Source organism: Seriola dumerili, unplaced genomic scaffold, assembly GCF_002260705.1.
Source record: "Seriola dumerili isolate Sdu_G_001 unplaced genomic scaffold, Sdu_1.0 BDQW01000264.1, whole genome shotgun sequence".
Classification (NCBI taxonomy): Eukaryota; Metazoa; Chordata; class Actinopteri; order Carangiformes; family Carangidae; genus Seriola; species Seriola dumerili.
In genome coordinates this window covers 1,336,030-1,351,310 of record NW_019174519.1, presented here as the reverse complement: position 1 = coordinate 1,351,310, position 15,281 = coordinate 1,336,030, and the positions used below count along the sequence as shown (strand labels likewise).

Below are 15,281 nucleotides of genomic sequence, written 5' to 3'. Positions count from 1 at the left end.
AAGTCTCTTTGAATTTGAATTTGAATTTGAGAGAGAGAGAGAGAGAGAGAGAGAGAGAGAGAGAGAGAGAGAGAGGGAGAGAGGAACAGAGAAACAGAGGGGGGGGGGTGAGGAAGTGGATGAGATAAGAGATACAGAGAGAGAGAGAGAGAGAGAGAGCGAGAGAGAGAGAGAGTTGCACATGTGCACATGTGAACTCATAGAGGAAGTGAGCAGAGCACCAGAGCTGAAACTAACGGACACTAGCAGCATCTGAACATGCAGCCACCACCCAGGAAGGTAAGACAGAGCTGAGCTGACTCTATGTTAATGTAGAGTGTAATGTAGAGAGTTTGCTGCTGGCACACACTTGTCTCTACTTCTCCACCTTCATTTAAAGCTAATACATTAAATTAAATTTGAAGAGCATTTCAGTTAAAACACTGATACTTTAGTTTATGTATTTTACACAATATGCTAAAAAAATATAGATTTATAGATTAATTTAAAAAATATTTGTGTATAAGATTATTTTGTGTTTGGACAGTGGATACAGTTTCTTGATCCTCTGTAAGGACAAAACCATTTGTCTGTAAGTGTTTTACAGTGTATGTACTAAACACAGATGTCTGTATAAGATCATTTAGAGTGTACGTTGTAAGGTATTTGAGAACTTCACATATTTGTGAACTCCAGAGTTGGACTTCATGTCGTCCCTTTTCTGTTGTTTATGACTGGAGACAGTTGTAACTGAGCTTCAAAGTGAAAGCTGATTAAGCTATCTCAGTGAGATCAGTTGTGAAACAGTGTACTGCTGTGTAGTGACCAGTGCTAACAGTGTCGTAATAGTAAATGTTATATGCGTGTATGTAGAGAAGGGAGATGGTTGTAACCTTTTTGACTTTTCTGTCTCTACTTTTTAAGCCAGTGTGCTCAATATGTATCACAAGCTAGTCCCATGTGTCTGCTATTACATGGTGGAGCTGTTATTTCTGCAACACAAACAGAACATTAAAGCTGCAAGCAGCGATGAACGGGGCCTTCACACTCCTGCGCACCTAGGGGGGGCTCACAGCACGCCATTGAATTTGTCACACATCGGAGCGACCGCCGGACACTGCGTTCATGGGTTAAGACGGACTGTGTGGCAACAGAAAAGATTTAAAGGATTTTTATATGCATTCTCAGGTTTGACCACTAGGTGGAGCCAGAGACCACATAATAGGCACACATGAGGCTCTATATTAAACCTTACACTGAAAATGTCATGTAAATGACAGGATTGTCACATAAGAGTTGCTTACTATTTTCAGTAGGTGGTGCCGTGACTATAGTGTTATATTAGTATGCAGATGCCATCAAACATGTAAAATTTGGGGAAGATTGAGCAAAGTATCATAGAGTTATAACCACTTCCAATATTTCCATTAGGTGGCACTATGAGTATTACTAAATATGAGCATGTAGATGTGTTCAGGGCGGGAGTCTCATCACACCTATAAAATTCGGCTTATTTGGACACTGCATGCTGGAGTTATAGCATCTTCCTGTTTCACTGTGCCGCCACAGGCGGGCCCTTTAACGAAAAGTCAAAAGCTCTGCACTATAGAATTGCACTGGTCTGAAGATGAGAATATACCACCAATGATCTGGAATTGGACAATCCTTCATGGACATAAAGCCACTTCCTGTTTCGTATTTAACACACCGCCTTAAAGTGAAAACTCCAAACTGACATTCAAGAAGGATCAGCATATTCAACAAATTATTTTCTGACCCTTTTTTTGAGGGCCAGGTCAATTGTCTAGGAATAATAAATGAAAAAGTAAATCATAATACCACATGTTGCGTAGAGGTGGCACTATAAATACTACTAAATATGGACATATAGTTCTGTTCAGGGCAGGACTCTCATCAAATCACAAATCATGGGGCTGTTTGGACAATGCGTGCTGGAGTTATAGCGAGTTGAATTTTCATGGCAAAGGATCAAAATTCACTATGCCACCACAGGCAGTCTGTTCTATGAAAAGTCACAGTTTTAACTACAGTGCATCATCAAGTTGTTAAAAGCATTTCCTGGCCATGTTTGGATCATGATTCGATCAACCTACTGTGAGCAGTATATCAAAGTGTAAAACATGACACTTCCTGTTTCCACAAGGGGGCACTATGAGTATCACTGAATATGAGCATATAAGTGTGTTCATGGCAGGACTCTCATGACACACAGAAAGTTTCAGGTAGTTTGGACAATTTGTGTTGGAATGAGAGCAAGCTGATTTTTTATTGGCAAAGGATCAAAATGCGCCATGCCATCAGGGGTGGGTCCAACAGCGAAAACTCAAAAGCTTTGCAATTTAACATCACAAAGGTCTTGAGATGCTGACCACAGATCATGTCGATCTGATGAATTCCCTAGGAGGAGTTCATTGAAGTACATGACCCCCAAATCACAAAAATGGCGCCAAAATTGCAAATTGAATTTAAAATGGCTGAATTCCTGTTTGGTTGAGGGTAACAATCTAGTAATGTAAGGCTGATGACGTTAGGTAGCGAGCCTCTTCCGTGTCCCAGTCAGCAAAATACATCCAGCCCATACTCCGGCCACTTGCTTGTTTTCTTTTGGCCCAGTATATACCTGGTTCCCCGGCCCGAATCTGGTCTATATACATGATTGTCAGATGCTACTGCCACATCTAGACCAATTCTGGCACACACACAGAAACTCTTCTGGCTGTCAGTCAATACAGGAGGATAACAGCCGGAATCTGCCCGGATGAGGAAGTATATGGGCTAGACTCAGGCTGAGGACCCAGGTATATGTTGGGGCAGACGTTTCATTTACTATAGAAGTGGCATTAAGTGCGATATTTGTACATGAAATGAGCCTTCAGATAGTCTCCAATCCCTCAGCCAATCAAATGTTAACATGTCTAAATTGGTCGTCTGGGAGACATAGCTTCTAGGACGGCACATCGAAAATTATTCAATTTTACCTAACTCCAAACAGTGCGTACAAGTTAACTCAAATATTGGTAGGGGCAATTCTGTTTTCCCAAAATGTTGGTAGGGACATGTCCTTACTGTCCATATGCAAACCTACACCCACAGTGAAATGTTACAGTTCACCCTAGTTGTTAGTTGTTTACATATCTGGTCTGTTGAAATGTAGCATTATGATGTACACTGTGTGATGTTGTGGTAATGGGTGTGTGGACTTGTGTGTGTGTGTGTGTGTGTGTGTGTGTGTGTGTGTGTGTGTGTGTTTGTGCGTGCTCGGTGTCTGTCTGTCTGTCACAGGGAGCTACATATAGAGTGCTGATCAAATGATTCCTAACTTGTTCCTAATTGGAGGAATAGGAGTTGTTACAACTGACCCATATTACAACCATCCCCATTCCCCCCTACACTATAGTTTGTGTATTGCAACCTGTCTACTTTCATCTTTGTCTTCCTGGTTTTAGCTGTAAGACCTGTGTGTGTGTGTGTGTGTGTGTGTGTCTGTGTGTGTGTGTGTGTGTGTGTGTGTGTGCGCGCACGTGCTGTGTGCGTGCGTGCGTGCGTGTGTGTTTGTGTGTGTGTGTGTATCTGAGGACAGTGAGAGCAGGTGGAAATCAGAGTCAAACTTTGTTTGTGTTCATGCAGTTGATTCTGAAATATGACTGTGCGTGCAGGTGAAGGAGAGCCAGCAGGTGAAGCTGGTGTTCTCAGAGCAGCTCAGTAAACTGCAGACCAAACAGCACCAGGACACTGAGCTGCTTGAGGAGATCAGGTACTGGACTCTGTGGCACTCCATGATATGGATATGTGATGAAATCCTCCAGACAGTGGCAGGCAGAGAGATCAATAGGACAACAGAAATGGAGAATTCAAGCGTGTTAAGTTACACGTGTGTTGATGTTGTGTTCCCTCAGGTCCTTCAGTAAGCACCGGGCAGCAATAGAGAAGGGGTATGGTCAGGTGAGTGAACAGAATCTATTCTAGTCCACCATCAGTTCTGTTTCTGTTCATTGTTACTGGAAATGCTCATCACTTATTGATCTGAAGCCCAGCTCAGTGTGTGAGTGCAGGTTCTGTGTTTGTCATCTCATGTTACTCTAACTTTACTCTCATCAAATGATCCAAGATTCCACCTTTTCAGGAAAGCTCTTTTTTGCACTGTGGTGGAGAATGTGTGCATGTGCACGTGTGTGTGTGTGTTTGTGTGTTTGTGTCGTTGTGTTGTGTGTGTGTGTGTGTGTGTGTGTGTGTGTGTGCGTGCGTGTGTGTCCACATTTATGTTGACAAGTGCACACCCAACTTCTTAGCAAACATCTTATTAGTCTGACAACACGAGCTGCAAATATAATATATATAATATGCACCACCATAACACAACAGAAGTGTTTCAAGGGGACACTAAGAAGTGACAGGGTGCCTGGAGGCTCACCTGGTAAAGCACATACCATGAAGGCATAGTCCAAACCACAGAGCCCCAGGTTCAAGTCCAACCTGTGGCCCTTTGCTGCATGTCATCCCCTCACTGTCACAATCAGAATAAAGGCAAAAAATAACTTTAAAAAAAGTGATGAACCCAGCTGGCACACATTTATTGTTCAATGATTTAACTTTTTTTCATTTTAACTGTTGTGTTGTATTTGCAGCTCTTGTTGTCAAACTGATGAAGATGTTTTTTGAAGTTGTTTGTGTTTTGTCTGTTTGCATGTGTTCTCTTAAGTTGCAGTGTTTAGAGCTCTCAGGGCCACTGTACTTTTGGCTTTGCCCAGTTGTGAAAATGTCTGACACTTTGAATCATTTACATAGACAAATATTTAATATCAGTCATTTTAGAAGTGTGGTTGTTTGTCAGCAGCAGACAGAGAAACACAGGGCCAATCATTTTACAACACACCATGACACTAAAGAGGAATACATAAGAGTGACCAGAGGGAACCTTTAAACTAGTCTACAGCCATACCGTTACAGATGTGCTATGAGCTAAATGCTAATGTCAGAATGCTAACATGCTTGTAATGGCAATGCTAAAGTTTAAGTTGAGTTAGCACATACACCAAGTACAGCTGATGAAGGCTGATGGTTCTGGGTAATAAACACAAAATATCAGACAAACTGAAGTTTTGACCTGATGATGGTGTGCAGCTGTAAACATCTGTTACTTCATTTTAACACAAAAACCAACTAAGCTTATCCAGAGATAACAACAGCAAGTCAAGGTATTAAGAAATAATGATCCTGAAGTGAAGCCGACTGAGTACAGCTCAGTGTCAGTGTTGAGACAGAGGTCACAATGAAAACCAGAGGTTCTCCATCTCCAGGCCACAGTCACAATCAAGTTACTACTACAACAGAGGCCCCTCAGTCAAAGCATGTTGTGTTGTTGATACATGTTACTGTGTTTTCTGTGGTTGTGAACTGTATTTCAGGCTCTTCAGAGGTTAGCTGTTCAGTACCAGAAGAGAGACTGGCAGAGAGGAAACATAGATGCTATCACTTCTGGGTAACTCCACACTCCTTACACAAACGTCTCACCAGCTGTTTCTACGGAGTTCCTTTTGTGTCAAAAATTTGTATTGACTGAACATGTGACTATTTGTCTGTGTCTGTTCAACTTTGAACTGCACTTCAGTTTAATGCCACCAGGCCTCTGGCTCTGACTGCTGACATCATCTTCAGTAGAAAGTCAGTCGTGATGATTTAAACATGTTTTCCAAAACAATGGTTTTGTTTATGCAAATACACAATGTTGCTTCCAGGAGATGAGGTCTGATAGCTATGAAACCTTTTAGTTGTTGCAGACCAGTTCTACAGGGTTGCCCACTCTTGCATGTGGAGCACTAAGTGCAGCTGACACAGATTTTACAATCTCACACCACATTACATTACATTCGTAAGGCTAACTTTTCACCTTTCTGCGATCATGGCTGTATCCACCACTGAGGTCACCAAGGTCTTGGCCTATTATTTCCGAGCTGTGTTTAATAGTCATGACAAAATCGGCTAAAATAACTCTACAATGGTGCTGCAAAGATGTTGTACAACACCAAGATCAGTCTAAACATATCTCAATAGTTAGTTGATCATTTCGATCATTTCAGTGACTTTATTTAAGTTGAGGGTTCTTACCCGCAAACTGCTTTGGTATTTGAGAATATAGCTAAACCTTTTGGTGGTGAACACCACCCAAATAATACAAAAAGTAGCTCCAGTTAGCACAACTCTTTTCATTTACCCATTTAAATGAGAACTTTCCCTGATGAGCAGAAAAACCATCCAATCTGGCAACTGAATACAGGATAGTACACAGAGGCTTATAATATATGATTACAGAAAGATGCTTGGATGTGGACTGTTAGTTTTTATAGTTAAGCCACTGGTGCTGGTGTGTGTGTTTTCAGAAGTGTGTTTGGTGTGTGGCGGTCAATGGTGGATGCTATAGCTCAGACTGCTGAATCACGACTTGCTGCTGCTGAGGAGTACTGCAGGCTGACGGGACAAGTCTCTAGAAGCTTCCGCAACACAAAGGACATCCGAGCTAAGAGAGTGAGAGAGCTACACAAACTACACACACATACACACACACACACACACACACACACACACACATACAGTACACTTACAGAGTGATACTTTAAACAGGAACTCATAATTGCAATACACTGCACTGTGACCATGAAATATATATGTGTGTGTGTGTGTGTGTGTGTGTGTGTGTGTGTGTGTGTGTGTGTGTGTGTGTGTGTGGTAGGGCCTGGAGCGGCTCCAGAGAGTACAGGGTGAAGTGCTGGATGCCCTGCGAGAGCTGCACTTGATCAAAAAGACGTACCATCGACTCAGCCACATCGCCAACATCGCCAGAGAGAAAGCTGCTGATGCACAGACCAGGTGAATGTCTGTGGTACAGAGAGAGAGAGAAGAAAGAAGACGTGAGAAGAAAGTCTAATATAAATCAATGAAAAAGATATAAATGTATATGCCCAACTTGAAAACCCTCCATGGGAGGAAAGAAGAGGGGGAAAAGTGAGTGATGGGCCCCTGCTGGGCCACCCTGGCTGTCTGCTGCAAGGGCTGACAGTTGCAGCTCTGGGTGGTTGGGCTGGGGCCCCCTTGCTTGCCCCTCTGGCGTTCTGGTGCGGACTCTCCCCCACCCCTTCTACATGAATAGATAGATAGATATCATATATTATCATATTATTATTATTATCATATTATTATTATTATTATTATTATTATTATCATGCTGTCTGTATATATACATGCACATATACATTGCTGCTAATACATTATTAGTATTATTATATATCATTGTTATCACACATCAATATCATTGCTATCATTACTAACTATTATTATTATTATTGCATACAATATATTTTATTAGAACATCCTATCACTCACACACACACATACACCCCTACAATCTCATATACACTTTGTCTATTATGTTTGTCACAATGTCTTCTTTGTCACTTTCTGTTTGTCACTTTTTTTGTTTTCACCAATAAAAAAAAAGAAAAGTAAAAGATAAGCAGGTTCATCTATGAGGAGGTACATACACTTTGCATGTACAAGCAATATTCATGTTGATTGTTGAAGTGTCTGAAGAAGAGCTGAGGTGTGGTAAGTTTCAGCTATGCTCCTGTAGGTGTTTGACCCTAACAACACCATGAGGCACCACTGAGTTCAAAACATCACTTCCTTGACTCAGTCAAAACTAGATCAAATGTGTTTCACAGTAGAGGACCACAGCCAACATGTCTTATCCTTGGAACTCGCTGCAGAGCACGTTCGTCAGCCATTCGTGGATCTTGAGAACATTTGTTCCACCCTGCATGAAGACAGTACTATGCTAAAGTTACTGACCTGGAGGCTGAAGCAGGCTACAAAACATACACATCCTGGGTCTGTCAAGTCCATTCAAAGTGGGTGTCCCACAGAATTCTTCTCAGGTTTGCCGTACTAGGTGTTTGGGAATGAGACGCTGTCACACCGCAAGAAACTGACAGGGCCCATCACTCATTTATTGTTAAACAAGCCCTTGGATTGCGATCTTGCCCAGTCATTCTCGATCTGCACTGATACCAGAAGAAGCATTTACTCATCAGAGAGGCCCAGCAGAGAAGGAAACTCAAATTTTGTGACCAGCAAATTCTTTGGAAGTAAGCCCTGATTGTATTCCAGTGGCTGGAAAAAAATGCTCTGCTCCATGCAGCCCAACTTCACCTCATGGGGCTTTCAGACACAATGCTGCAACAGCACAACTACACTCTGAATTCATTATTACCAATGGCTTGCTGGCTTAAAAAAAGTCAGAGTAAGTGAAAGCCGGAGTAATACATTCTGTCTTATTGTGTTGTACACACAGAGGTGTCAACTGTGGACATGTTGCTATGGTGTTTGTATGTGCAAAATACAGCGAAATGAGTTGTTAACAGGTTCTAAGGTGAATGGAAGCAGCATCATTTCCCACTACCAGCCTCTTAGTTACCACTGCCAGCTTATCATCTCATTTAGTTGAGTATTGCTTTCTATAGCTGATTTCTCAGTAGTCTTCAATCTAAATTTGTCCCTCAACCTGTACCATACCTTTGTTCCTTGTCAGATCATCTGCTTCTCTTCCCATGTTTTGCCTATGTCGTTCTACCAGCAGTTTTTTGCGTGTTGCCTTTACCTGCCTGCATGTCTGCCTGTCGTCCTGCCCACCTCTTAGAATGAAATAAAAATAGGAAAGTGATGTATTGTCCCCATTGTGCAACACTGGAAGATTGAACTGTGTTAAATGCTGTCTCAGGGACAGAATGAGTTCAGTCAGAGATTATTTATGGAACTGTTTCAGATAACATATGGCTACACTCTGGATATTTATGTCTCATATGTTTTGCCTTCCAGGGCCAAAAAGAGTGAACATGGGATCTTCCACTTTAAAACTGGCCTACTGAAGATGACTGCTAAGGTATGGAGCTGAATTATGTTCATCGTCATATCAGAAATTAAAGTAAGAAGATTGTGTTTTTTATCCGTTTATCTGAGGCTTTCTACATTCATGACATGGAGGTTAATTTAATAACCATTTTCCATTTGGTGATGGTGTAAACAGCTGTGGCTTCTCTACCTATCAACATATGTATGCTGTAGTCAGGGCAATGACCTGAGGTGACCTGACGAGGTCAGAAATACAGTTTAATGAAGTACCGTAAGATTTAAGTTTAGTTATCTCGTGTGTGTGTGTGTGTGTGTGTGTGTGTGTGTGTGTGTGTGTGTGTGTGTGTGTAGCTCACTGCTAGGTTGAAAGAGTGTGACGACCGTTTGACTGAAGTTCGTAATGAGTATCTCCTGGCTTTAGCAGCAGTGAATGCCCATCACCAACACTACTATACCAATGACTTACCACATATTATGGAGGTAACACACACACACACACACACACACACACACACACACACACACACACACGCGTAAGATGTATATCTGAACACTAACCACATGATTTACTGACGTGTTGCAGGATGTTGGTCTGTTGACAGTGTTTCTCTTTCTAGAGCTTCTTTGTAATTGAAGCATGATGTGTTATACTTGTGTTAGTAATAATACAAAACTTATCTCTGTCATCATCACTGTTTCCTTGATGTTTGATGTTCTAGACAGAGAAGGTGAAATCCCCCCTTCATCCTCTGATTTTTTTTCACCAACTAATACTCAACAGTTCCGATTCACTTTGATTAGAAACTGTAGAAATGTTTGAGGAAACTGATCCTGACTGACTCATCACTTCCAAAGGGAGAGAGAGGCTGAAGGTGCCAGTTTAAAATTTGATATTAATTACCATAACAAACAAAATAAAAACAGAAAAAACAACACCATACAGTGTGCACTAACACTGCAGTGTGTATAATGAAAGGTTAACAAAAGATGTCAGTCATGTGACATCGTAAGGACAGCACATGACTGACAGCATGACTGACAGTAGTTACTCTTACACTGACAAGAGTAAGTAACAGTACAATTCAAAGAAAAGCTGCACTGTGACCTAATCTTGTAGAGAAATTACCCTGTTTTTCAAGTTTCAATAGGTTTTTAAGAAGTTTGCATTTATCAAATTACTTGAAATAAGTTGACAACATAGAAAACTACAGGTGCACACTGGGCACATATGCTGAAAGTTTTTCAGACTTTGGGCCTATAGAGTAGATACATTACATGATGACCTCCTGTTGGCTCACACACACACCAGAGTTGATTTTGTGTCCCTCCACCAAACATCACCTCACAGCCTGACATTGTCCCTGTGGAACTTTTTATGAGGAGTCCTTCATGTTCATATACACTTTATTAGGTACATCTGTTCAGGCAAATACAGTGTATAATAAATGTATAATAACAGGTTTATGACTGAGCTCATACTTAAAGCTGGTGTACTGAGAGGTGTTTCTGTTGTTTTATTCTTCCTGTTACCTGCATGAGGGGTGGTCAGAATGTTACAAACACATCTGAATATTGTGCAGCACCATCACTTGGAGCGCAATGACAAAATATATGATTTAAATAACACAAGACAGTCAACAAAAACTGAACAACCAGGCATCATAACAGTTCATTGGATTACATCAGATTAGACAGGTGTACCTAATAAAGTGGCCATGGAGTGTATGGTCTGCTCTACATGAAAGTGTTCATCTGTGATCATTTGTTTGTACTGATGAGATCTCATTGTCTGTTTCTCCTCATCAGCAAATGGATGGAGACGTTTACGATGATCTGAGGAATCACTTACTCCTGCTGTGTGGGACAGAGCTGGACACCTGTCTGTCCACACAGAAATTGTACAGCAAGATATGGGACAGTGTGGCTAAGGTGCGTGTGTGTGTGTGTGTGTGTGTGTGTGTGAGAGAGAGAGTGACTGAGTTCATTATTTTGATTGGTTTAAGGGATGACTGTGTTATCTGGTTATAGAGGCTCTTATTCTAATTCATGTTAAATCAGAGTGAGTGAAACATTTCTAATAACAGACTCACTCCGACTGGTGTTAGTGACAGACATTTGGATAATGTCTGAAAATGAGCCCATAGTTAGTCTGTGCAGCAGGTCATTATGACCTACGTTGGGAACACACTGCCTGTGTTGTGTGAGTGTGGTTGCTGATGTCGCTGAACTGCTGTGGAAAATCACATGTGTATGTTCACACTGGCTGTGTCTCTGCTGCTGCAGCTATCGCTCTACATATAGTTTACAATCTACTGTAATGTTGGATTTCTTGTAATTTATTTTTGACAGACGTCACCGAAATGAAAAACAACACATTCCTCAGCTGCCAAGCTCACGCCACAAGCCAACATATTCCTGGGCCTATAGTTAGGTTTGGTTTCTAGGTGACATCTAGTGGTCGTAGTAATTATGACGTGTGTATTTTACAATTACAAGTACTTGTCATTTATTTTAGACAGTGCCTGTCAATTAAATTGTTTTGGTTAGATATAGGATATTTCTTTCGGATCTTGAAATAGCATTGTAGGCATATAATAACATAATATTTCAATGAAAAGCCTCAGTTCGAGAGGTATATTTAAACTGAATCTCTGTCCCACTCAGTAAAACCTTAGCAGTTAAAGTCACCAGGGCAACCTCTGAGTGCAGAGAGGGGGCAAACAGGTGGATCAAATTACCTTATTAGAGACTCCTCTGATATCTGTGGTGTTTATCAACCACTTTACTGACATTTCTACATTATTTAGACACATCTCAATTGGAAATATGTTTCAGTTGAGTTTTACTCAGGAAACATTCAGCAGTTAATTTCAGTTTGTCATTCTAACTGACTCCATATGATGTATATTCTAATTGATAGATTACTTTGGAGCTATTTTTGACTCCACAGACAAGTACTTTATATCACTGACTTGGGCAGAGTCTCCTTTTTCAGAAAACAAGGCTTTAGCTGATAGGATTTAATAGTCTTTGATTGGCAAGCCAGAGGTTGAGAGGTGTGTCTAAGCTGAGTCCAGGTCTCACTCAGTAGAATTGAGCACTTGGGATCACCACGGCAACCTCTGAGTGCAGATGGACAGACAGAGGTGACTCAGATCAGCTAATTAGACGAACTCTGTGATGTTTATCAAACATTTGACTGACATTTGGCAGTTTTTCTGTCTCCTTGCTGGCGACAGACAGAGCCTGAGACATACTGGTTTCAGAATGTCCGTCCATAAGGACAAACGTCCCTTCTGGTGGACACGATATCTCAGTAACGCCTTGACGGAATTTTTGTACTGTCTCCGCTGAGACAGAGGAGAGGAGAAGCTACTAGCCCTCTCTCGCTGTCACTTCTAGTCGCGTTGCTCTCCTCCCCAGTAATGTTAAATTTAGCACCGAAAAAAACATAATAGTGGTAATTTAAATAGCGGTTCATGGGATTTATTAACCCTCAGGGGTCCCTCTGTCCTTTTTTGGACATTTTCTTCACTTTTCTTTTTTGATTTGCTGATCATTTTGGCTGTGTTACAGCTGAAGGTATGGATTTCTGCAAGAAAGTGTCTTTTTTGACATATTTTTAAAATATGTCAGTTACTGTTACAGGTCTATTATACACTGGTAACACATTTTGTACCCTCTGGAGTTCCTCGCGTCCAAAAAAAGGACACAAAGAAAATGCTATAAAATCATCATATAAATATTTTTCTGCTTTTTTTTTTTGCATAGATCTCTTAAACCACTTCAGTTCTGCTCAAACCTACCAAATGTTTATTAGTTTTCAGGATTTTAACCCTTTAAATGCCAGTTTGAAGACATGTTGCCTCTTGTTTTATTAAAAAAAACAACACAGAATATGAGATATTTCCCACATAATACATGATGGAGGGATGTGACATTGTTTTATATCAGAGTCTTTTATATCAAGACATTTCTCAAAACCAGAATATGATCAGGGTGACTTTTGAACACTGGAAATAAATCATGTACTCATCCCGGCAGTAGCCCCCGTGGCACTCAAAATTTCCCTGGAATTTTCTAGTTCTTACTTCTTCCCCCTGTCTATGGTCTCTAACTACTCCTTCATACTTTTTCCTACAGAAACCAGTCAACTATCAAAACATTCAGCTTGATCTGTAGATTATCAGATGTATACAACTTTTTTTCTACTATTTATAATTTTCAAAATAAGTTTTTTCTGCAATTTTTTTGCCATTCAAATGAATGGAGAGAAATCCTTGAAAGCTTCAGCCTCTGAGCTTCAACTACTTCAGCATACTTTCAGCTACAGACTTCATTCAAACTTTAAGATGTTCACAAGACTTTCAGCTATTAAACTTGTATTCAGCTTTTTGATATCTTGTACAGTTTTTGAATTATCAGTTTTAGTTTCATGCTTTTTTCAGATCATTCTTGAGTTTATAATGGGTGTGTGTTGCATGGAATGTTCAGGGCTAGAGTGGATGACATCACTGCTAGAGTGGGAGAAGCTCTAAAATTTGTCTGGAGAAAAAAAAAAAAAAAAAAAAAAAAAAAAAAATCTGTACCTTGTCCTTACGGCAACATATTTGGATCTTGACACTTTATTTCTTCCTCATTAGTAGACAAACTTGTCCTGTTTTATATAAAGTGACTACCTTATGTGGCGAGGGTCTGGGTGGATGCTCACACTAACAGATGTAAAATATGGTTTAGAAATTTACACAGTGCACAACAATGCCACCCTGGGAATTTCACCCAGGGAATTTTGGTTCCAACTACTGGACACACAGGTTCGCTCTATTCAGTTAGCATAAGACGTGGTTCGTGGTATAAAAATATTTTATTACAATTGGTTAAAATAAACAACAATCAAAGTCATTCACACAAAAGAAGGGGACTAGTCAGGAGCAGAGGCTTACCGGGTGGACAGATATTAGTGAACGGGGAGTGGTTCACCCAAAATAAATATAAATAAATCACCCACGCACACACACGTTGAAGTAACCAACACCAGGGAGCACAACACATCAAAGGAGGGGACACCACCACCAGTCACCGACACCACCACCGGCCTCCAACAACTGAAACAAGAATAAAATATTAGGGGAGTTGCAACTCAAAACAAAAAGAAATAAACCAGTAATGGGCAAGTTAAACCTAGGAAACAGATGTATAGCCAACAAAAGGAAACCTAAATGCCCAAATGATAACTGCCCAATAGAAATCAAAACAAAACAATTCAAAGGAAATACACAATTCAAAATATTGTTTAACACAAGAAAAACAAAGGAAATCTAATTAACTGATCAAAAGAAACCCAAAGAAATGAAACAAAATAACCTAAGTAATTAACCCAAATTCAACTTATACAACCCACACCTCACTCATACAATTAAATCGACTAAAAAAAAAAAAAAAAAAAAAAAAAAAAAAAAAAAACAAGCCATGCAAAGGACTGTGAGTACCCCTGAAGGCAGTCCAGGTAGCCTGCGGCAAACATCTTATTTTGAACACCAGCGACGGCTTTAAAAAGGTCCGTCGTGAAAGCTGCACACCGCCGAAACGCCACCCAAGCAGAACAGCAGCAAAGCAGGCAAGAACAGGAAGCAAGCTGGAAGTAGAGCCGAGACAAAGCAGCAGCCGTCCGATCTGTGGTTTCACCTAACCAGAATATATTATTAGCACTGTACAATTTAGACTGAAAATGATGCAGTTGCAACAGAGACAGGACATACCTTCAGCAGAAGCGGATGCGCGCACACACTCATACAGGAGGGAGGACGAGAGGGACAAATCCGGACATCAGCATTTCCTATGACCACACTAGCATTAGCTGTCGGCATACAAATACCATGATGCAGAGAGAGGACACTTACCACGCCAAACAGGAGCATGCAGGAGCGACAGAGCAGCACACACAGCGGGACGCACGCAGTGGTAAAGAGGGAGCCGGCCTTTTACCGGAAGCAATGTGGAAAGCGGAAGAGCAGGGGAGAAGGCCGTCTTAAATACGAGCCCCTGCTCACTGATAGGCTATCAGGCAATCAAGGTGCGTTCCAGGTATATTACCTGCAAAGCGTAGACTATGCTGCCACACCTAGTACAGAGACTAACAGAATTTGAAATGTGACCCTCCAAGTGATGCAAGCACCCTCAAACTCTCCCATAGTATACAATACACAAATGACCAAATGAGCAGTTGACAGCAGATTTTACTTTCAAAACCTATTTATTGGCTGGCCAGTTGAATATGCTTTTATCGCTGCCATTGAACTTTTACAATATATATCTCAGCCATATACAATGTCAAGAAAAATAAATACCTTTGGTTTGTGAAAAATAAATGTTACTTCAAC

General features: G+C 40.8%; 1 protein-coding gene across 6 annotated transcripts in view; it reads left to right on the top strand.

Annotated features, from left to right (window-relative positions):
• Window positions 1-218: 218 nt before the first annotated feature.
• Window positions 219-15,281, top strand: part of LOC111230413 (F-BAR and double SH3 domains protein 1-like) — a 29,134-nt gene continuing 14,071 nt past the window's right edge. For 3 of the 6 annotated variants that reach the window (XM_022757150.1, XM_022757149.1, XM_022757153.1), the window contains exons 1-8: window positions 227-279; window positions 3,657-3,754; window positions 3,897-3,942; window positions 5,406-5,479; window positions 6,378-6,522; window positions 6,728-6,864; window positions 8,869-8,932; window positions 10,708-10,830. In XM_022757150.1, the coding sequence (XP_022612871.1) occupies window positions 259-279; window positions 3,657-3,754; window positions 3,897-3,942; window positions 5,406-5,479; window positions 6,378-6,522; window positions 6,728-6,864; window positions 8,869-8,932; window positions 10,708-10,830 (708 nt within the window). In that variant the 5' untranslated portion in view covers window positions 227-258. Of the gene's footprint in view, window positions 280-3,656; window positions 3,755-3,896; window positions 3,943-5,405; window positions 5,480-6,377; window positions 6,523-6,727; window positions 6,865-8,868; window positions 8,933-10,707; window positions 10,831-15,281 lie in introns of all 6 variants that reach the window. The other 3 variants (XM_022757152.1, XM_022757151.1, XM_022757154.1) reach the window with 3 other exon arrangements.